The following is a 23,208-nucleotide window of genomic DNA, read 5'->3' on the forward strand; positions in this document are numbered from 1 at the left end:
CTGGCTCAGTCAGTAGAGCCTGTGATTCCTGATCTTAGGGTTCTAAGGTTGAACCCCATATTGGATGTACAGATTACTTAAAAATAAAATCTTAAAAAAAAAAAAGGCACCCAGGCTGCCCTTAAAAATAAAATCTTTCTTCAAAAAAAAAGGGCGGGGGGGAATCCCTGTGTGGCTCGGCGGTTTAGTGCCTGCCTTTGGCCCAGGGCGTGATCCTGGAGTCCTGGGATCGAGTCCCATGTTGGGCTCCCTGCATGGAGCCTGCTTCTCCCTCTGCCTGTGTGTGTCTCTGCTTCTCTCTCTCTCTCTGTGTCTCTCATGAATAAAAAAATAAAATCTTTAAAAAAAATAAAATCTTAAAACACACACACACAACCTCCCAGGAAACCTATTAAATATGCAGAAGTCTACACCTTCAGATAGAGGAAAATTTTTTTTTTTTTTAAGATTTTATTTATTGGGATGCCTGGGTGGCTCAGCGGTAGAGCGTCTGCCTTTGACCCAGGGCATGATCCTGGAGTCCCAGGATCGAGTCTCACATTGGACTCCCTGCATGGAGCCTGCTTCTCTCTACCTATGTCTCTGCCTCTCTCTCTGTGTGTGTCTCTCATAAATAAATAAATAAAATCTTAATCATGCCCTGAGCCAAAGACAAGATACCACTGAGCCACCCAGGCATCTCCATATGGAGGAAATATTTGTCTCTGGAGAAGGAAAAGGATCTAGATAGTCTTCATTTTAAAGAAGTTCCTCAGGCAGCCTGGGTGGCTCAGCGGTTTAGTACCAACTTCAGGCTAGGGTGTGATCCTGGAGACCTAGGATCGAGTCCCACGCTGGCCTTCCTGCGTGGAGCCTGCTTATCTCTCTGCCTCTCATGAATTAAAAAAAAAAATGTTCCTCTGGTGATTCTTATGCATGCACGTATTTGGGAAGAGCCCTTTTTTCCAAAAGGGTCCCTGTCACTCAGAGCATTCCCACCAAGTGAATGAAACCTATTAATTTCTCCTTCAATAACCACCTGCTTAGCACAGTAGTGGAACTCGGGAGCCAAAACCAAAACAAAACAAAACAAAAAAACAATAATCTGCTCACTGTGTGCCTCTGTCCAAATGGTTCAACCCTTCCTTCACCTCAATTTTTTTCCTCAGTAGAAGTAGAATGGTAATCTTTGCTTTTCTAATTCTTCCAGGGATATTTCTTTTTTTTTTTTTTTTTTTAAGATTTTATTTCTTTATCCATGAAAGACAGAGCCAGAGGCAGAGACACAGGCAGAGGGAGAAACAGGCTCCATGCAAGGAGCCTGACGTGGGACTAGATCCCGAGACTCCAGGATCACACCCTGAGCCGAAGGAAGACGCTCAACCGCTGAGCCACCCAGGCATCCCTTCCAGGGATATTTCTAATTCATCCAAAGACATATGACAGCAAGCTGAAGACCAAACCATTCCTCAAAAGTGGGTTTTAGGAACTAAATATAAAACACTAAAAGAGATAGTGCCTGGGGGATCCCTGGGTGGCGCAGCGGTTTGGCGCCTGCCTTTGGCCCAGGGCACGATCCTCGAGACCCGGGATCGAGTCCCATATCAGGCTCCTCTGCCCCTTTCTCTCTCTCTCTGTGACTATCATAAATAAATAAAAATTAAAAAAAAAAAAAAAAGAGAGAGAGATAGTGCCTGAAGGATTACAACTCCCTGGCAGAGTAACTACCATCCAGGTGTATTAATTTTCTAATGATGTGGAACAAGTTACCCTCAACTTTAGCACTTTAAGACAAACTTTTGTTATTTCACTCAGTTTCTAAGAGTCAGGAATCCAGAAGTGGCTTAGTTGGTATTTTAGCTCAGGGACTCTCACAGGATTATAGTCAAGCTGTTGTCGAGGTCTGCGAAATTTAAGGCTAGAGAATCTACTTCTAAGTTCACTGTCAGTGTTGTTGATAGGCCTCAGTTCTTCAATGGCTGTTGGACAGAAGCTTCAGGTTTTTTTGCTACGTGGGCCATCCATAAGGCTGCTCTCAAAACATGGCACATTACCTTCAGAAAGAGAAACAAGAGCACCTGGGCTGAAAGCCTCAGTCTTTTCATAACCTAATCTCAGAAGTGATGTATCATCATTTCTACTTTATGTTATTGCTCACACAGACGACCCTGCTACAATGTGGGGGTGGGGCTAATAGGAGTGTGAATAACAAGAGGCAGAGCTTATTGGGGGCCATTTGAGGGTTTCCAAGCACACTAGATCTTGTCTTCAGTGTTGTAGGCCTAGAGATTCAATTTAGGAAGTGAATCAGAACACATCAGATTCAGGAGACTAATTCACACAAATTAAATACACGTGAGAAACATTATCTTGGCATACTCTCCCTCTTCTCTGAAATACTTTAAACTGGTCTTCCTTTTGAACACACCAATTCAGTTATGGGTTCCCACGTCACAGCTTATATGCTGACTGTTCTTACTACAAAATGCTCTTTGAATGGCTAGGTTCTCCTTGTGCTTCTTACTTCCAATGTGCAAATCATATAAATTTGTTCCCACTCACCTTTTACACTCTCCATCCCATTTATCTTCTGATAGCATTTAGCAGCTCTCCAATATTATTGTAACTCTTTATTTACTTGCAGATTGTCTCCTCAGTAGAATTTGAGCTGCACTAGGGAGGGTTTTTTTTTTTTTTTTTTTGGTCTGTTTTGTCATTGCTATATCTCCAGTGCCTAACACAGTGCCTGACATATAGTAGGCACTCAATAAATAAACCAAAGTGCTAATTTGTTAATTCACACTGAAAAATATGTTGTTTGAACTGGGCATTTTGTTTCACTTGATCAACACACATTCTCAACATAGAACATGTTATGGGTGGGATGCCTGGGTGGCTTAGCGGTTAAACACCTGCCTTCAGCTCAGGGCATGATCCTGGAGTCCTGGGATCAAATCCCACATCAGGCTCCCTGCATGGAGCCTGCTTCTCCCTCTGCCTATGTCTCTGCCTCTCTCTGTGTCTCTCATGAATAAATAAATAAATAAATAATAAAATCTTAAAAAAAAAGAACATGTTATGAGGAGTCAGTTACTATAATCAGATGAGTCTTTGGTAAGCATAGAGTCAAGAAAAGATGCTCAACCACTGATCCACCCAGGTATCCCTAAAAAAACTTTAAAGTAATGTCTCTGTTCAAATTGGGGCTGGAATGCACAACCCTGATATTAGGAGTTGTATATTCTATCAACTGAGCCAGCCACCCTTGAGGTTTTCCTTTATGGCTCCTAGAGATAAACCTGCCAGTCACCTGGATGGCTCAGTCAGTGGAGCATATGACTCTTGATTTCCGGGTTGTGCATTCAAGCCCCATGTTGGGTGTAGAGATTTCTTAAAAATAAAATCTTAAATAAAAGGGGGGGGGGATGCACCTGCCAAGGAGATAAGGAACCATGACACACTTGTTTAGGTGGCACTGGAAATCCAAAGATGTATTCATATTCTTATCTTTTTTTTTTTCTTTTTTTTTTTTAAGGGGAGGGAAGTAGAGGGAGAGGAAGAGAAAGAATCCCAAGCAGGCTCCATGCTGAGCATAGAGCCCAACATGGGGCTCTATCTCACAACCCTAAGATCATCACCTGAGATGAAATCAGGAGTCAGACACAACCCACAGAGCCACCCAGGCACCCCTATGTATTACCTTTTTGAGTAGATTGTATGCAGACATCATAATTATGAGAATAGATTGTTTCATTAGATGATGAAAAAGCAAAATGACCCAACATTCTGCTTTAACATTAATATTCTTCCCAAAGCCCAATCACCAGAGTAATGACCATAATTAGAGGCTAAACTGCCAGTATTTACAGGGCATCTCTCTCTCTTTTTTCTTTTTAAAGATTTTATTCATGAGAGACACACGGAAAAAGGCAGAGACATAGACAGAGGGAGAAGCAGGCTCCTCGTAGGGAGCCGGATGTGGGACTCAATCCCCAGACCTGGGATCATGCCCTGAATGGAAGGCAGATGCTCAACTGCTGAGCCACCCAGGCGTCCCTACAGGGCATCTCTTCAAATTTATTTTTTCCAGGCAGCTTGTTCTGCCCATGGGTCCTGTCCCTGTGCTATAATAAAATCACTTTTTGCAAGAAAGAAAGAAAAGAAAGAAAAGAAAAGAAAAGAAAAGAAAGAAAAGAAAAGAAAAGAAAAGAAAAGAAAAGAAAAAGAATATGTTTCTTCCCTAGAGGAAGAATTATGCCATCCTGTACTGGTTCTTAATTTATCATAGGCAAATTATTTCCAAGTTTATTGGAAATAAAAATTATTTTTTCCCTCATTTGACTGTTATGAAAATATTGTGAACAGAATTCAGTTTTCCCAAATAGTCTGTCCCTATGTCTCAGCTTCTCTGTGTCTCTCATGAATAAATAAATAAAATCTTACAAAAAAAAAAAAAACAAAAACCTAATACATTGTGGAACACCTGGGTGGCTCAGCAGTTGAGTGTCTGCCTTTGGCTCAGGGCACGATCCTGGGGTCCGGGATTGAGACTAATATATTGTTACCCAAAAAAAAGCAAGTTGTAGAATCCTACATATGTAATGGTCATATTTTTCTTATAAAGATTTTTTAAATTTAATTTTTATTTATTTTTAGAAAAGATTTTATTTATTTATGAGAGAGAGAGAGAGAGAGAGAGAAGCAGAGACATAGGCAGAGGGAGAAGCAGGCTCCACGCAGGGAGCCCAATGTGGGACTCCATCCCTGGACTCTGGGATCATGCCCTGAGCTGAAGGCAGATGCTCAACCGCTGAGCCCCCAGGTGTCCTCTTTTAAAATTTTAAAGTAATCTCTGTACGCAATGTAGAACTCAAACTTACAACCCTGAGATCAAGAGTAACATGCTCAGCTGATGAAGCCAGCCCCTGGAATGGTCATTATTTTTGAAGAAAAGACCAGTGTGTTTCCCTATACATTTTTACATGCATAGAAAAAGTATGGATGAATACATACCAAAGGTGACAAAGATTAAATCTGGGGATTAAAACTGGAATTTGCAGGCAAGAGCATTTTTTATATAGTTCTTTTTTTTTTTAAAGATTTTATTTATTTATGATAGAGAGAGAGAGCGCACAAAAAGCAGGGGGAGGAGCAGAGGGAGAGGGAGAGCAGGCTCCCTGCTCAGCAGGAAGCCACACCTGGGGCTTGATCCCAGGACCCTGGGATCATGACCTGAGCCAAAGGCAGATGTTTAACCAACTGAGCTATCTAGTAGGCCCCTTATATATAGTTTTACATGTAGTTTAGAGCTACTTGAACTTTTTAAAAAGATTTATTTATTTTAGAAAGTGTACGTGTGGACGCCTGGGTGGCTCCGCGGTTAAGTGTCTGCCTTTGGCTCAGGGTGTGATCCTGGGGTTCTGGGATCGAGTCCCACATCAGGCTCCCAGCATGGAGCCTACTTCTCCCTCCGCCTATGTCTCTGTGTCTCTCATGAATAGATAAATAAAATGTTTTTTAAAAAAGAAAACTTTTTTAAAAATAAAAAAAAACCGGGGATCCCTGGGTGGCGCAGCGGTTTGGCGCGGGCCTTTGGCCCAGGGCGCGATCCTGGAGACCCGGTATCGAATCCCATGTGGGGCTCCCGGTGCACGGAGCCTGCTTCTCCCTCTGCCTATGTCTCTGCCTCTCTCTCTCTCTCTCTGTGACTATCATAAATAAATAAAAATTAAAAAAAAATAAGAAAAATAAAAAAAACAAGGAGCGTCTAAAGGGCAAATGAATGAATAGTGGTGATAGTGACGGACTGTAGAAATATAGAGAGGGTTCAGGATTGGTTGGGATGATCAATAAGGTTCTCCTAAATAAAAGAGCATGAAAGATGTTTCCAAGTTGGAATATTCCAAACAGAAAACAAAGGCAGGAGAACACTAGTTGTCTTTGTATGACAGCAAGATAATGTGCAGCAGCAAGAAATACATTTGGTAATGAGGTGCCAATGTGGGTTTCTCAGTAGCCCAGGGTCCCCCCAAATGAGGCATTTTAAGATTAAATTCTACAAACTTCCGTTTATAAGATAAATTGGTAGTAGGTATACAATGTGCAACATTACATAGCTAATACTGGTATATGATGTATGGGAAAGTTGCTAAAGGGTAAATCTCATCACAAGGAGATAAATATTTTTTTATCTATGTGAGATGGGTTAGCTGAACTTATCTATGGTGATAATCATTTCACAGTACATGTAAATCAAACAATCATGCTATATGCCTTAAACTTATACAGTGGTGTATATAGTTATTTCCTAATGAAACTAGAAATAAAGGAAGATTAAACTATAACAAAAAAAAATATTAAACTAGCGGTGGTGGCGCAGTAAAGTACGTGAAGGTTAGCGCCTGGAGTGCGGGTGCCCACTAGGGGGTGCTGATTCAAAACACGGGCCCACTTTGACTAAGATAAAAGGAAAATACCGCATTCTAGAATGCCAGATAAGAAGGCGTTTGGACAGTTGGAAAAAATAGGAAAATAAAGAGATGTACAAATGTAACTCTCCCATTATTACCTCGCATTCCCCAACTAGATTTCCCCCATGGAACACAGAACTAAGCGTGACACTAGGTCTGTAGCGCGTGCCGCGGCGGCTCCGCTTAAAACAACTACAATTCCCAGGCTCCCTTGCGAGGCCAGGGCCTTCTTCCCAGGTGCTAGTGGGCCTCGCCACAAGGCCTTTTGGGATCCGTAGTCTTGCAGTGTCTTCCGGGAATTGTAGTTCCCTTCCCATAATCTGCTGGGCGAGGCGGCGCCGGCGACCAGAGCTGCGCTGGGTGTTCAGGGGCCAAGATGGCGGCGCGCCGGGGACGCAGAGACGGAGTCGCGCCGTCTCCGAGTGGGGGCCCCGGACCCGACCCCGGCGGTGGAGTCCGCGGCAGCAGTCGGGGGAGTCGGAGCCAAGCGCCTTATGGGACTGTGGGCTCTGTGAGTGGCGGGGAGCAGGTGAGAGACTGGCTGGCGGCCCGCGGCTGGCAGCAAAGCGGCGTGTGCCGGGCGGTGACACGTGGACGCCACAGGAAAGGGAGGAAGCGCTCGGGAGGAGAAGCCGGCTGCCTGTGGGAGACGGGTTGGGCCGAATGGATCTGGGCTGTTTGCTAAAGGGACGTAGGCAGAGACAGGGTCCCTATGGCCATTCCTCTGGAACACCGAAAGGGCATAGCCAGGTGTCGGAAACATGGCCCGTGGTGGGGGGTCAGTGATTCGGACTTGGAATTCAGGGTTAAGACCTCTTTTCTAAGGATGCCGAGTGGGGGTGCCGCTAGCACCGCTCTGCAGTGCCTTTTCGGAGCCACGTGGGGGGGGGGGAGAGCAATTTTCCCGGGAGAACTTGTCGGCTTCCCCTCCCCCTCTAGGAGGCCTTGGCACCCACGTGGGTTGGGCTTCTGGTGGGGGGGTGGCCCGCGGGTCCACGTGGGGGCGGGGAGGGGATGTCCACGTGGCTCCCGCTCCTGGCTGCCCGGCATCTCGTATCGGCGTTGGAGCCGCACTGCTGGGAACTGGGTGTGTCTCAGCCCGTCCCGCCATCTCTGACCCGGTTGGGGGCCCCTAGCCTAGAAAGAAGGTTAGGGGCTGTTAGAGTCAACTTTGCCCAGGGTCTGGGAGTAGTTTTTTTCTCCTGCGTTGGTTCACGGCGCCTCAACAGCGAATGGTGAATGACCTTCCAGATGTGCGGGGAGTCAGTTGCCTGCGGATGGTGGGGTGTGTTGGGGAGGGTAGAAGGGCTGTGGAGTACGCTTGTGGCGACTTCTGTCTGACTGGCTTGTCGTGGGTTGTGAGTCATGGGCACTGGCGTTTTGGTTGCCTGCGGACCTGCCTTATTGGTGTTTCAAGGGGCTTGGGGAGTGTCAACATATACGTGGGACAAGACTAAGTTAGGGAAAGGGAATCCTTTCTCCTTCCCTTTTTCCTTCAGCGTCTCTTTTGAGTAGGCAGCTAAGGCCTGCTTCTGTGAACTGACACATATAAACTGAGGTGATTTGTATTTAAAGCCCTTTGGAATTTTGCTCGGATGGGAAAAGAAGGAGATTTAAAAACTATTCAATACTACATTTATTGGATGGGGTGGCTTCTGTCAAGATTCTGTTTCCTTGGTTTTCTCAGTACTTAGAAGCTTATCATCTCACTCCTCAGCAGAGGGCTTCTTAAAAGTTGCTACCTAGAGTGTTGGTGGGCAGGACTTAGTCTGAACTGTTGTTATCTCTCTTAATTAAGCCAAGTCCTTGAAAACTTTTGGGTGGTTCAGTTTGGTTTGGTTTTGGTTTTAGGTGGGAATTAGGCTGCAGGCTATGTCCGTTCCAGGTTCCAGCAAACCAATCCAAGCTCTCGCTTCTGGGGCCCTAGCCTGGGGACTGCTCACCTTTTATGGGAGAGGCAGGAAGGATCCATCACCCAGCAGTAATCCGATTTAGGTGGTCATCTGGGGTTGGAGAGGATCTCCTGGAGAAATTATGTGTGTCTCATCTCTCACCTCTCTCTCATAAAGGTGGATATGTGGAAGCTAGTTAGTCCACCAATATTTATTGAGATACTGTGTTTAGACAGAAGGGATGCTGTGGTAAGCCACACATAGTCCCTGTTCTCTAGGATGGTTTTATTGGGATAGACAATAAATAATGAGTGGGACAAAAGGAAAGTGCAGCATATTTGGGATTACATAATGAGCAGTAGTAATCTACATTGCAGGGTCTGGGAAAGAACATTTTAAGTTGAGACTTTTGAAGTCTGTGTGGTGGGGGAGGGAGGCTTTCATCAGAGGAAATAGTGCGAGAAGGGCTTGAAGTGGGAGAGAACAAGGTTTATTGAAGAAATGGCAAGGGGTGCCTGGGTGGCTCATTGGGTTAGGCATCTACCTTCAGCTCAGGTCATGATTCCAGGACCCTGCTTGGGGAGTCAGGCTCCTAGCTTGGGGAGCAACTTTTCCCCTGCCCTTGTGCCATTCCCTCTGCTTGTGCTCACTGGTTCTATCTCTCTGTGAAATAAATAAATAAAATTTTTTTTTTTTTTTAGGATTTTATTTCTTTGAAAGAGCACAAGCAGGGGGAGGGACAGAGGGAGAAGCAGACTCTGCTGAGCAGGGAGCCCAATGTAGGCCTTGATCCCAGGACTCCTGGGGATCACCACCTGAGCCAAAGGCAGATGTCCAACCAACTGAGTTACTCAGGTACCCCTAAATAAAATCTCTTAAAACAAAAAAAAGAAACTTAGAGACCTGTGTGTCTTGTGTAGAGAGAGGCAAGTGGTAGGAGGACACACACTGGAGTAGAAGTGCCTAGTGGGGAACACCAGGGTTTCTTTTTTTTTTTTTTTTAAGATTTTATTTATTTATTCAGAGACACAGGCAGAGGGAGAAGCAGGCTCCATGCAGGGAGCCTGATGTGGGACTCGATCCCGGGTCTCCAGGATCACGCCCCAGGCTGCAGGCGGCGCCAAACCGCTGCGCCACCAGGGCTGCCCAACACCAGGGTTTCGAAGTTATTTTAAGGAGTTTAAATTTAGTGCTAAGAGCAGTAAGATGCCATTGGAGGGGTTTAGGGAGGGTCTCAAAAAGTTATCAGTTGTGTATTCTTAATAGTTTGTAGTTGGTTTTGAATCCTATAGGGACAAGACTGGGTGTGGAAAGCCAGTTGGGAGGTTGCTGAAGCTGGAGATGCTGGTGGCTCGCTCTCTTTTAACCTGGGTTTAGCCCCTAGATGATCTTGGTAGTCTTGAGAGCTGTGCTTCTTGGGGATTGAGGGATAGATGATGTCAGGGGAAGATGGGTATGTCTCTGACTGGGGCTCCAGTACCTTCCTGATGGGGGTTGTGAGTAGTTCTCAGAGCTGGACATTGTTGTAAGATTCTGGCCCAGTAGCTAGGTCAGGTAGGTGGCAGGACAAGTCGAAATGCAGCCTCCTTGCTCACCCAAGAGTGTTTGCTGAGCCAGGTGCTATTCAGCTGCTAGTTGTAATTATAGGATTGTGAAGGCTTGGGAGGAGTTGGTGCCTAAAACCTGCCACCTTTCACTTCCTCTCTGGACTTGGCCTCCTAAAGTGTATCTAGCCTTCCTCTCTGGGCACTGGAACTCTTCAGCTTGATTAGGAGCGTGGGTATGGGGATACTGTCACACCTATTGCCTTTTCTTTTTTCTTTTCCTCCCTTGGAAGAGGTGTAAACTTTCCCTTTGGTGCTGAAGGGGAGGGGGGATTGGTTTGTCTGTATTTGTTTCTGTTCTTTGGCTTTCATCATCTGTTTCGTATAGTGGAGATACCCCTGGCTCTGGCCTCTGGCCTTGCCAGCCCCATTCTAGCTACCTCTGGCCCCGCCCACGCCCACACTCTTGACAGGCCTGGGCGGAGGCTCCCTGCCTGACAAGGCTAAAGATGTTGCTAATTTTCAGGCAAGAGTTGGGGTGGGGCTTTTCCATGTACTGAATCAAGCTTTCTCTTTTGTGCTCATGTGGTCCTGTTAGAGTTAGGAAGAGACTTTTTCTTTGGAACTACCATTGAGAAGTTGAGTGGCACACTGTAGGGCCTTCAAAATAAAAGTTTGATTGAAGTGTGAATGTTTAAACCCTTCCAAGATTCAAGAAGGATATAGGCTAGTATGGTACAAAGGGTTATTTGCCCCAGAGGAACTTAGAATCCAGCTTTAGTAATGATGCAAGGGATATCACATTTGCCAGAAAAATAAGTGCTATGAGACAAATGAATTCAGGGATATGAGGAGAGATCAGCATGGGTTGGGGAACCTGAGTATTCTTGAAGAAGGTAGGGTTTGAGCTAAGCAAGGAAGAGAGGTCTGAGCAGGATTTGAGGGAGGTAAGATGGTTGGAGCTGAAGTCGCCTCCTCACTGACCACCTCTCCTTTGGTATACCCCTCAGACTATCTGCTTTTACCACTACCGGCAGACAACTTTTCTGAACAATCTTGATCTTTTTGATGTTCTTACTCCCTCATTTAATAACCGTCTGTGTGGCTCCAACTGTTTCTGGATGGAGTCCAAACCTTTTTTTGCCCAGAAGAAGGTCCTTGAACACTGCCATCCTGATTGGTACTTTGGCTCATGGGTTGTATTTCATTCTGCCCAGCAAGTCCAGATTTTTGGCTTTGGTGGGGCTCCTGCTGAGTTTGGGGCCATTGGTGGAGGGCTGGGCACACGGTTTACAGAGCCTATCACACAGGTGCCTCAGAAGTCCCATGCCCTGTAGCTTTCATGCCCTTCTGATAATCCTGTTTGTCCCAGGTGCTGCTGCATGAGGAAGGGGAGGATTCTGGTTTTGTCAGTCTGTCTCGGCTTGGCCCCTGCCTGAGGGATAAGGACCTGGAGATGGAGGAGCTGATACTGCAGGATGAGACACTGCTGGGGACCATGCAGAGCTACATGGATGCCTCCCTCATCTCCCTCATTGAGGATTTTGGGAGCCTTGGGGAGGTGAGCTGGGGCTGGGCTTAAAAAGGTCTTTGGGTGGGAGCTGTGCATTTAGGCTATGGCTCAGTGGCTCTGCTTTCCCAGGATCTTGGTTCCTGGATACCCAAACCAAGTCCTTGAAGTGTGTTTTTTGTCTCAGAGTTGGAGCTGTAGGCTGCCAGACCATGTCCCATGTGAGGATGCCCTAGCTGGCTTGAACAATAGTCTAAGGCCTTTCCTGCTGCATGGGCCCTCATCTCACATGTCCAGAGGGTTCTAGTCTATTTTGAGTCCAATTCCAGCCTAGCCAAGGGCTGTCTGCTGAGCATCCCACATCTTGTCTGAGGGTGGAAGGAGTATATGAAACATAAGCCTAAGCCTCAATTCTGATAGGCTCCTCTTGGCACTAGAGAGGTGGGAGATGACAATGAGATTGGAGCCCATGCTTTCTGCACTGCACTCAGATCTCTCTCTGGCTAAAGGCAGACACTTAACTGCTGAGCTACCCAGGCATCCTTTAGACCTCTCTTTGGCAATTGAGCTGAACTGAGCCTGCTTCCCTTGGTGTTCAGTCCTTCTCACTGGCCAGTAGATGATTAGGGATGATGGTGAGACCTTCCTGTTGTCTTTCTGGAGCAGAGCAGGCTATCTCTGGAGGACCAGAATGAAGTGTCACTACTTACAGCTCTGACAGAGATCTTGGACAATGCAGATTCCGAGAACCTGTCTCCGTTTGACAGCATTCCTGACTCAGAACTACTTGTGTCACCTCGGGAGGGCTCCTCTGTGAGTGTGGGACCAGGGGAAGGGGGTGTGTGGTTGGTGCAAAGGTTAGAGCCACAACTGTGGGCCTACTCATATGGCTGTGAAGCACTCATCTCAAGTCTTTTCCTTTCTCTCAGCTGCACAAGCTGCTCACTCTCTCCCGGACACCCCCGGAATGTGACCTCATCACCCCGGTTGACACATTGGGGCCCAGCACAGGCAGTAGTAGAGTGAGTGGGGTAAGCCTGACCAAGGGAGCCTCAGAGACTCCCAGGAGGGAGGAGTATGTGGAGACAGGCCTGGCAAAATGTATCCTTGGAGAAAACTTGCAGCTTCTCTTTTTTCTCACAGGTTGAGATGTCTCTCTCAGATCCTCCTTGGGACTTTTCCCCACCTTCCTTCTTAGAAACCTCTTCCCCTAAGCTTCCTAGCTGGAGATCCTCAAGGTCAAGAGCTCGCCGGGGCCAATCACCTCCTCCCCAGCAGCGTAGTGATGGGGAAGAGGAGGAGGAGGTGGCCAACTTCGGTGGCCAGATGCTTGCTGGGGAACTTGACAACTCCGTGAGCAATATCCCAGACTTTCCTATGCACCTGGCCTGCCCCAAGGAGGAAGAGAAAACCTCAGCCTCAGAGATGGCAGTGCAAGCAGCTGGTGACGAGAGCATCTCCTCCTTGAGTGAGCTGGTACGGGCCATGCATCCCTATTGCCTGCCCAACCTCACCCACCTGACAGCACTTGAGGATGAGCTTCAGGAGCAGCCGGATGATTTGACACTGCCTGAGGATTGTGTGGTGCTGGAGATAGTGGGCCAGGCAGCCACAGCTGGTAATGACCTGGAGATCCCAGTTGTGGTACGGCAGATCCCTACCAGACCCCAGCCTGTGCTCCTGGATGACTCACTAGAGGCCAGTCCAGCTTTGAAGCTACTCATGCCTACGCTGGAGTCAGAGACAGAGGCTGCTGTGCCCAAGGAAGACCTTTGCCCTGAGAAAGAGAGGTTGTCAGTGGACTCCCAGGAAAAGCTAGAGTCAGTCTGCTTGTTGAAGCCCAGGGAGGTCATGGAGCCAATGATGCCCAAGGAGACTCACAACACACCAGCCAACACAATGCTGAGCTCTCAGAGAGCTCGAAAGGGCAGGAAGAAGAAGAGCAAAGAACAGCCAGCATCCTGTGCAGAAGGCTATACCAGGAGGCTGAGGTCATCTTCTCGTGGGCAGCCTACCATGGCTACAGAGGTGACCTCTCAGGCAAGAAATGTGCCTCAGGAGGAACCTCAAAAAGAGGTTGGGCCTCCTCGTAGTAGAGGGAAGCCCCGGGCTTGGGCTCGGGCCTGGGCAGCTGCCTTGGAGAAACCTAGCTCTGGGAACTTGGAGAGTAGTGCTGGGCAAGCTAGTTGTGCTAAAGAAGATCCTCTAGACCGTTACTCCAACCTTGTTGACAGCATCCAAGCCAACCCTGTTCCAACCCATGTCTCTGCTCGAGCCAACCGCATGCCACTTGACGCTGTTGAAACTGATCCCACTGAAGTTCATCCTGTTCTAGCTGACCCTGTACCTGTTGATCCTGCACTGGTTGACCTTGCTTCAGCAAACCCAGAACTGGTTGTCTCTCTCCCAGCTGACCCAGTGCTGATTGACCCAGTTCTGGCTGACTCAGCAGAAATTGACCCTACAGTGGTTGTTCCCATCTCAGATGACTTGCCACCAGGTGACCCTGTCCCAGCTAACTCAGCACCAGTTGACTCTGTTCCCAGTGACCTGGCTCCAGTTGATCCTGTGCTAGTTAAGTCTAGGCCATCTGATCCCAGACGTGGTGCAATGTCATCAGTCCAGGGGAATCCAGCTCCCCGGCTCCTTCTAGAGTCAGAGTCCTTGGACCCTCTAAAGGCTGTCATCCCCGAAGTCCAGGAGGTTGGGGGTCCTGTGAAGGTAGAAAGTAGTACCACAACCCAGGAAGCCAGACCTCGACCTCTTAGCCTGTCAGAGTACCGGCGACGAAGGCAACAGCGCCAAGCAGAGGCAGAAGAGAGGAGTCCCCAGCCCCCAGCTGGGAAGTGGCCCAGTCTCCCAGAGACTCCCACAGGGCTAGCAGACATCCCTTGTCTTGTCATCCCACCAGCCCCTGCCAAGAAGACAACTCTGCAGAGAAGTCCTGAGGTTCCCTCTGAGGCTTGTTTTGTGCCTGTGGGTCCCAGCCCTGCTTCTTCTAGTCCTGAGCCACCTGTAAGCAAATCTGTGGCCTCAACTACCATTGAGCAGGTGCCATCCCAAGAGCTACCACTACCAGCAAGACCTCTACCTCCTGTGCAGCCCATGCCTCCCGCAATGCCCACTGCTTTGCCTTTTCCTCCAGGTGGGCTAGGCCTGACCCCCGTGCTGCCCCTTCCTACAAGTGGGCAAGGGATCCCCAGTCTGCCCCCACCACCACTGCAGCCTCCCAGTCTTCCAATGTCTATGAGGCCAGTGCCACCTGATCCCTATACTCATTATGCTCCGGTGCCACCTTGGCCTTGTTATCCCCCTGTGTCCCCTTCTGGCTATCCTTGCCTGCCCCCCCCACCAACAGTGCCCCTGGTATCTGGTACTCCTGGCACCTATGCTGTGCCCCCCACTTGCAATGTGCCTTGGGTACCTCCTCCAGCCCCAGTCCCACCTTATAGCTCCAGCTGTGCCTATGGGCCCTTGGGATGGGGTCCAGGGCTGCAACACCCTCCATTCTGGCCTACTTTGCCACCACCTCCTTTGCCTCTAGCATCTGTTGGGAGAGCTGCTCCTCCACCCAAGGTGGAGCCCAGTGGCAGTCCAGCTGGTCCTTCTGAAAGTGTACTTCCTGGGTCAATGGCTCCTCCCCTCTGTCTTGGGTCAGCTGGCCAGGGAGCTCCACCAATAGAGCCCACCAAGGTAGAGGTCAAGTCCATGCCTGCATCTCCTCATATGAAACACAGGATGTCCTCCCCAGTGCAAAGCCCCCAGATCAAGGCTCCACCATGTCTGTCCGCTGAGAGTGTGGCTGTTGAGGAGCCTGCGTCAGAGAGGCTAAAGCCTGAGACCCAAGAAGCCAGGCCCAGGGAGAAGCCCCTCTCTTCTGTTGCCAAGGCTGTTTCCACACCCACACCAAAGCAGAGCACTATATCTAAGCTGCCTGCTGTCCACCCAGCCCGTCTAAGGAAACTCTCCTTCCTGCCTACCCCACGTACTCAAGGCCCTGAGGACGTGGTACAGGCCTTCATCAGTGAGATTGGTAAGTGCCACACAGTTTAGTTGATGTGAGTAAAGGGCAAGGGGCTTGGATGGTGAGTGTACTCCGTAGAACAAGGTAAACTACCTTGACGGGGCTGAGCTTTGGTTGTTTGGAAGGTAGGTTGTTTGGAGGGTTCCTGAGAGGCAGAGCTCTTGAGTTTGTTTGATTCCTTCCTGCTTTGTGTTCCTGCCTTAGTCTACTTAGTACAGTGGGTAGGGGGAGCATAAAGGGAGAAGTGAGGTGATTTGGGAATTATAAGACGAGTTTTCTGTCTCCAATCCTGTGTGGTGTGCTTCCACAGGAATTGAGGCTTCGGACCTGTCCAGTCTGCTGGAACAGTTTGAGAAATCCGAAGGTGAGGAGCCTGGGTAGCTACGCTAAACCCCTTTCTGTTGCTATTTAATTTGGGCCCAGCCCTGTTGCTTAGATGGAAGGAAGGGAGTGGTGGAGGGGCAGTCTCAGAGAATTAATCTTATTTCCTGTCAGAATGGGGAGACAAGGTTCATCTACAATACAATCTAAGCCAGGGAGAGGGGTGGTGGTACAGCATGGCAAGAATTACGAAGAGTAGATGGATGTGGAGATTGAAGTGGGTTGGGTTGGTAGGGAACATTTTTCTAGAAGGTAGTAGCTCTCAAGCTGGATTCTGAAGACAGGGGGTCTGTGTGGTGAATAAAGGCAGAGGTACAGGAATGACTGTGTATAGTGTGTTTGGAAGGCAAGGGGTAGCTCAGCTTTCTCAGTACAAAGCAAGGATCTAGATGCTGTAGAGGGTACTGTGTCCTATCCTCAAGGAGCTTATGGTCTAATTGGGAAGGAAAATTTTTAAAATGATTCCTGATTTAGTAACAAGCATCTATAGTACAAGGGAAAATATAAAATATGGTAAGTGTAGAACAAAAGTAGACCACAAGACCAGGAAGTAAAGTTAGGTCATGTAGAACCTTGCATGCTAGGCTTGGAAGTTTGGACTCTGTCGCAGATTCATGAGGAGTTAACAGATGTCTGTGAGCAGAGACATGATTAAAAATAGTACCTGGGTACCCACTAGGAGAGAGTGGACCTCTCTGGGGAGAGCCCAGTGAAATCTATAGGTAAAGTAGATTTTCCTTCTTTGGGTCTCCAAGCCAGCCCTTTTGTCCACCTCAATCTGGAACATCTGGTTGGCCTTTTAACTAATTTGGTTTCTTTGCAGCCAAAAAGGAGTGCCCTCCCCCGGCTCCTGCTGACAGCCTGGCTGTAGGAAACTCAGGGTGAGTATGGAGACATGAGCGAGTTACCCTACAGCTGTTGGTCAGCAGCCGGCCGGCACTTCAGGACTGTCAACTGGATGCTTCTGTTGCAGGGACTTTTAGTCAGCTTTAGAGTCTGTCCCTGTTTTCCCGTGCCCCCCTCAGCCCATCACTACTAGACACAGTCTTGGGTGGTGAGGTAGGAGGATGTGTACTATTCTCTGCTGATGCCAGTCTGGGATTCCAGATGTCCTGAAGGTGCTTTTTATCTTCTGGCACATCGTGGCTTTGGGGATTTCTTTCTTTTGTTTAATAGACTTTTAAGCTTGCTCAATACTGGTAATGGTATAAAATCAAGTAGGGGAAGATGTTCATGCTAGGGCTCTCCTGATTCATGGAGGAGGCACCCTGGACATCCTTGTTCCCCAGTCTTCCAGCACTGAGAGGCCTTTTTTCATTTTTCATGTTCATGGTACCGTATCCTGTTCTGCTGAGCATGTTCCCATCCACATTGATTTTGGGTTTTAAGCTAGGTGGGCAAGGTTCCTGGCTTAAAGGAGGTGGGGGTGGGGATTCAAGGTCATAGCCAGCCTGCCTCCTAGAATTGAACAGAGCCAAGTTAAGACCCAGCCTACATCACAGTCACAAAGAGCCCTTCTGTGCTGGAGGAGAGTGATAGGGACAGTTTGTGCATCCCTTTCTTCTCTGCACACACCCCTCTCTCATTGCTTTGTGAGGAAAAGAGATGTACAAGATGTTGAGGAGGCAATGAACCAGGCTTTCCCTTTTCCCCCCCGCCAGCAGCGTTGACACTCCCCAGGAGAAGAGGCCCCTAGACCGGTTACAAGCCCCAGAACTGGCCAACGTGGCAGGTGGGTTCAGAGTGGCGAACTCGGCCTTTGATTAGTTTGTGCAGCAAATGTTTATAGAGCCTGCTCTGCACCAGGTGTGTGTAGGTGTTGGGAATACAGAGATATGATCCTCATCCTTGAGGTTCTCATGGTCCAGGGAGCAGATGTATAAACTAATGAGCATGTTGAGTATCAGAAGTTATTTGTTAAAGAAGCCTTTGTGGTTTATAGTGGGGTCTGAAATGGGTCAGTGAGGGGAGGGTTATATATAGAAGGTATAATCCCTGCAGCAGAGGTTTGAGAAAATCACTGATATCAATCAGATAGATTTAGGGGATGGGGCATTCTAAAGAGAATGAGCAGCTGGAGTGAACTGAAGAAACAAAACCAGCCTGGTATGTTTTGGGGAATTGTGAGTTGTTTGGCTGGAGTGTATTGGCTGATGCGGGTGGTGGGCAGAACTAAAGCAAGAGATAAAGCTCAAGTGGTTAAGTAGGAGGTCAGACTACGGGAACTTTGAATGCCATGTTGTTTGGACTTCATCTTGTGCATTGAAGAAGCAGTTGGTTTTGGGGTGCTCCCTGTAGCAGGAATGTAGAAGAGATAGGTGGATGGATGTGAAGCCTGAGGTAGGAGATCACTGGAAGATGATTATGGGAGTCCAGGCAAGATGCAGTCCTGAAGTCAAGCAGTACTAGGGGGAAGGGCTGGGTCTAAGAATGGAGAGGTAGAGGAGACAGTCACTAGCTAGGTTGGGGCAGTGAGAGGTTGAGGGGTTCAGGCGGACCCTAGCTGGCTGGGTATTTTTTTGTTTTGTTTTGTTTTTTTTTTTTTGGCTAGGTTTTTATTACTTGGTCTTCAAGATAGGAAACTTGAGGGTAGGAGTAGTTGCAACAGTGGGAGAATTTGGGCTGTTGACTGTTGTTGGTGTATTTTGTGACATGAAGTGGGGGTCACTGGAGCCTATATACGCAGTGCTGGGAAGTGTAGAATCGGATCTCATCCTGCTATCTCCATCCTCCCTCCCCTCACAGGGCTCACCCCTCCAGCTACCCCTCCCCACCAATTATGGAAGCCCCTGGCTGCTGTCTCACTGCTGGCCAAAGCCAAATCTCCTAAGTCCACCGCCCAGGAGGGAACCCTGAAGCCTGAAGGAGTTACAGAGGCCAAACATCCAGCTGCAACCCGCCTCCAAGAAGGGGTCCATGGCCCTAGTCCAGTCCATGTGGGCTCTGGGGACCATGACTATTGTGTCCGGAGCAGGACTCCCCCCAGAAAGACGCCTGCCCTAGTCATTCCAGAGGTGGGCTCCCGATGGAACGTCAAACGCCATCAGGACATCACCATCAAACCTGTCTTGTCCTTGGGCCCAGTCACCCCCCTGCCCCCACGCACAGCTGCCTCCCAGGAGCCACTTGATCACAGGACTAGCAGTGAGCAGGCAGATCCCCCAGCTCCTTGCCTCGCACCATCCACCTTGCTGTCCCCTGAGGCCTCACCTTGCCGGAATGACATGAACAGTAGAACTCCCCCTGAGCCCTCAGCCAAGCAGCGGTCAGTGCGCTGTTACCGAAAAGCCTGCAGGTCAGCCAGTCCCCCAAGCCGGGGCTGGCAGGGCTGCCGTGGCCGCAGCAGCCGTTCTGTCAGCTCTGGGTCCAACCGGACCAGCGAAGCATCTTCCTCCTCATCCTCATCGTCGTCTTCCTCATCCCGGTCCCGGTCCCGGTCCCGGTCCCTCTCCCCCCCACACAAGAGGTGGCGAAGGTGAGCTCTGATGCCTTGTTAGGTCCTCTTCATTTAGGAAGTCCATGTGCTCTCCTCCAGTTTACTTTGAAAGCTTTTGCACATTGAGTTTGATACATTCAGGCTCTAAGGCTTCCACTTCTGTCTTGGCTTTTGTATTTTCGCCCTTTCTTGGATTACTGAAGGAGGCAAGCTGTGAGAAGATAGCTTCTGTCCTCTATTTGAGTTAGAGATATCCCTGAGGTCTCCTGCTTCCTTGACCAACCCTGCCTTTGGGAGACCATTAGGGTTAGATCTCACCCATGTTTAATCTGTCACGTACTGTATCAGTAGTCCTCACTTCTCTTTTCTTGGTGGGCTGTCGGAAGGTGGGATAGGGGGTTGTTAATGGCAGTTCTTCTAATCATCTGTTGAGGAAAGAGTCTGGGCAGTTCCTTTGTTACTGTGACCTCATATATTTTCTGACAGTACATTTTTCTCAGTAACAGATCCAAATTTTCCTACTTAATTCATAAGAATTCTTGGTTTTGGAACCAGAATGGCCTCTTGAGAAATGATCTCTAATACAGGTCTAGCAAGTCACCTTCCTTTTACACCATGGTCGCAGCACTGCTGTGAGACATGTTAGGGGAGCAGGAACCCAGAGACCCAGGCCTGGCACCCCCAGCTAATTGTAAGACCTAAGGCCCAGCCCCTTAACTCTTGAGTCTCCATTTATTTTTCTTCACTCACTCTGACTTGTTAAATATTTTTGTTTTTAATTGCATAATTGAAAGTGTGATTTGTGCCAAAACACTAAAACACTCCAGATACATCTAAAGTTCATGAGGGCCTCAGTTCGGTCGTCTGTGGAGTTCTTCTAGAACTCTTTTGCTCTGCTTTGCCTTTGGGCTTGACCTTCCTGACTGGGAGGGAAGGATGGGTCCAAGGCGAGGTAAGTAGAATATATCTGCACCATTCCCAGCATTCCTGCATGCTCCTTTATCCTCCAGATCCAGTTGCAGTTCCTCTGGACGTTCCCGAAGATGCTCTTCCTCTTCTTCCTCCTCATCTTCTTCCTCTTCTTCCTCATCTTCGTCATCCAGTTCTCGAAGCCGGTCCCGCTCCCCATCCCCCCGACGGAGAAGTGACAGGCGGCGGCGGTGAGTATAGTATACGATCAGGGAGATTGTGCATCTGGGATGCAAATGCCTGAGGAGTTCTGAGATTTGAGCTACCTAATGTCGGGGGGTGGGGGGTGGTGGCTGATGGTTGGTACCTTCTTCTCATGTCAGGTACAGTTCTTATCGTTCACATGACCATTACCAAAGGCAGAGGGTGCTGCAGAAGGAGCGTGCAATAGTGAGTAGAGGAACGGGTTTTGGGGGGTTGATGGGACTTGTCCTTGGGCCAGGAGCTTGGAGAATCTTCTACAGCAGTTGCCGTGGTTCATGGTGTGTCAATTTTTCTTGTTCCAACATAGGAGGAGAGAAGAGTGGTCTTTATTGGGAAGATACCTGGCCGAATGACAAGGTCAGAACTGAAACAGAGGTTCTCTGTTTTCGGAGAGATTGAGGAGTGCACTATCCACTTCCGTGTCCAAGGGTAAGCTTGGGCCCTAAGGTCAGAATGTCTTTTCTGTCCCGTCCATTTACTTTGATGCTTGTCTTTCCCCCTTGCTCTTTGTGCTAGGTAATGTAGGATGACCCCTTCACTCCCACAGTCAAAGGGCTGGCCATTTGGGGACTGAGAAGAACCACCCCAGTCCCTCTCTATACCCTGGGAAGTATTTCTTCACCATAGCATGTGCCCAAATAGGCATCCTAGCCTCTGCCTCACCTTCCCCACCAGTGACAACTATGGTTTCGTTACCTACCGCTATGCTGAGGAGGCATTTGCAGCCATCGAGAGTGGCCACAAGCTGAGGCAGGCAGATGAACAGCCCTTTGATCTCTGCTTTGGGGGCCGCAGGCAGTTCTGCAAGAGAAGCTATTCTGATCTTGGTGAGTGGAAGAGACCCCGAGGCTTTGGTATACTTCATATTGTTCCCAGAAGGGCTCCCAACCTTTTGAGAGTGGGGCTCTCTTTCATGGAACTGACCTAATACTTAATGTGACAAAGAACCTAGGGGGTGGTGGGATGAGAGGAGAAATGAGGGCTCTCTCTTTGACTTAAAAACCAAGGTTATACTATCTCCATCCATTATTGGGGTGGGAGGAGACTGGCTATTTGAGGACCCTGTGGTAGGGATGTCACAGACCTTGATGTCTGTCTCTATTTTTATAGACTCCAACCGGGAAGACTTTGACCCTGCTCCTGTAAAGAGTAAATTCGATTCTCTTGACTTTGACACATTGTTGAAACAGGCCCAGAAGAACCTCAGGAGGTAACCCTGGGCCCTTCTCCCCCTTCCCTTTTTCTTTGGAGGTGTCCAACCTCCTCCACCCCCCCTCCCCCACTTTAGGGGAGAGAGCTGCTAGTGAGGAGATGACTGTTTTATAAAGAAATGGAAAAAAGTGAAATAAAAAATGTGTTAAATCAGATTTTTTAAAAAGGGTTATTTGTTTTTTATAACAGGCATTGAAACAAGTTAACTTGCATTCCTATGTTCTAATGGGGCTGAGGGTTCCCCAGTGTTTGGAAGATCTAAGTCACTATGCAGACTAATAAACACAAACTAGAGAGAATTCTCAAGTGCTGTTGTGCTTCTTTCAATGGTATTAGTGCCAGACATCTCACTTTTCCAATCTGAACACAATCAGGGATGTGCTTACCTCCATTTAGTTTCTAGGACCCCTTTTTGGTCAGATGTGAAATCCTGTTGGAACTCTGCTCAGGATGTGTTGTCAGTGAAATCAGTCTTCTAGGGCAGTGCTTTCTCAAGTTTAAAAGGGAATTTGAATTATCTGGTCATCTTTTTAGAATGCAGATTCTGGCTTTTGGGTTGGGCCTGAGATTCCTCATTTCAAACAAGGGATGCTGATGCTACAGTCCCAAGGAAGGGATTTGACTATCAAGGACCTAGAGGAAGCTCACACCTGTTCCAAATAAAGATTTTCTAAACAAGACTTTTATGTGCACATGTATTCAGCATTTTAGCTTGAGCGTAATACTTGACACAACAGGTATTCAGAAGAATGCGTGCATGTGAATAGACCTCTGGGAAAGGGGAGATGTAAGAGTATTATCTATCTAGGAGAATGCCTATTTTGAGAAAAAGGAGTGGTATGTCTTCTGAGAAAGTGGATTCTTACCTTTCCTGAGGGGTATGAATGGGAAGTAGTCAAAGGGTAGTGGGTAAAGGGACTGATACCTACTAACGTGAACTGAGATGTGATAGAGCTTGGAATTAACTTGGCAGGCCTGGGCACTGATTTTTCAATACTCATGACAGGCAGTTGGAGGGTTTTCTAGTTCTCCTATAGGGAGAGTTCAGGTGTGAACTGTGACTCAGGAGATAGAAGGATTATTTCCAGGATTATAGATTTGAAGAGATTGCTGCTGCTATATCACTCAGGATTGATGCACAATGAATGGCTTTTCCCTTCACGGAGCTGACTTAATGCTGAATGAATGGGTGGGGGTTGTCTCATGGGCCAATCATGGTTAACGGACGGGCATTTTGGGGGATCCTTGAGCCACTATTCATGGATGATCTGAAGGATCCTCTGCAGTGGAGGTGGGAATCCAGAGGCTGGAGCAGTATCTGACAGAGGGCCTCTCTGGGTGTTAGAGGCAGGGAAAATGAAGGGTGGGAATCGGCTGGCAGCGCGAATGGGGTGATTAGGAAATCTGTGACCGAGTCTAGTGAGTCCAAGGACAGCTCAACCTGCCAGTCCACTCTACTCTGGAATGCGAATCCCAGCTGCGCTGCCCCTGTGAAAAAAGGTGGCTCTAGCAGAAAGGGCGCGGGAAGCCTGAAGTTTTCCCGCCACTGGCCAAGGCGTGGCCCGTGACGTCAGTGCTCCGCCTCAC

General features: G+C 48.2%; 1 protein-coding gene across 8 annotated transcripts; it reads left to right on the forward strand.

The window, feature by feature from the left end:
- The first annotated feature begins 6,766 nt into the window (after window positions 1-6,766).
- On the forward strand, window positions 6,767-21,776 carry PPRC1 (PPARG related coactivator 1). 8 transcript variants are annotated; one of them, XM_025467009.3, is made up of 14 exons: window positions 6,767-6,978; window positions 11,258-11,446; window positions 12,062-12,208; window positions 12,325-12,426; window positions 12,539-15,428; window positions 15,730-15,783; window positions 16,624-16,681; window positions 17,462-17,532; window positions 18,546-19,275; window positions 20,247-20,396; window positions 20,529-20,595; window positions 20,717-20,838; window positions 21,085-21,236; window positions 21,520-21,776. In XM_025467009.3, exons 1-14 carry the CDS (start codon window positions 6,826-6,828, stop codon window positions 21,621-21,623), a joined length of 4,989 nt encoding a protein of 1,662 aa, XP_025322794.2. In that variant the 5' UTR covers window positions 6,767-6,825; the 3' UTR covers window positions 21,624-21,776. The 8 variants fall into 8 exon arrangements, with proteins under 8 accessions (XP_025322794.2, XP_035563678.1, XP_048958963.1 ...); XM_035707782.2 differs by lacking the exon at window positions 6,767-6,978 and adding an exon at window positions 7,045-7,199; XM_035707777.2 differs by lacking the exon at window positions 6,767-6,978 and adding an exon at window positions 7,261-7,536.
- Window positions 21,777-23,208: the final 1,432 nt, after the last annotated feature.

Source organism: Canis lupus, chromosome 28, assembly GCF_003254725.2.
Source record: "Canis lupus dingo isolate Sandy chromosome 28, ASM325472v2, whole genome shotgun sequence".
Taxonomy (NCBI): domain Eukaryota; kingdom Metazoa; phylum Chordata; class Mammalia; order Carnivora; family Canidae; genus Canis; species Canis lupus.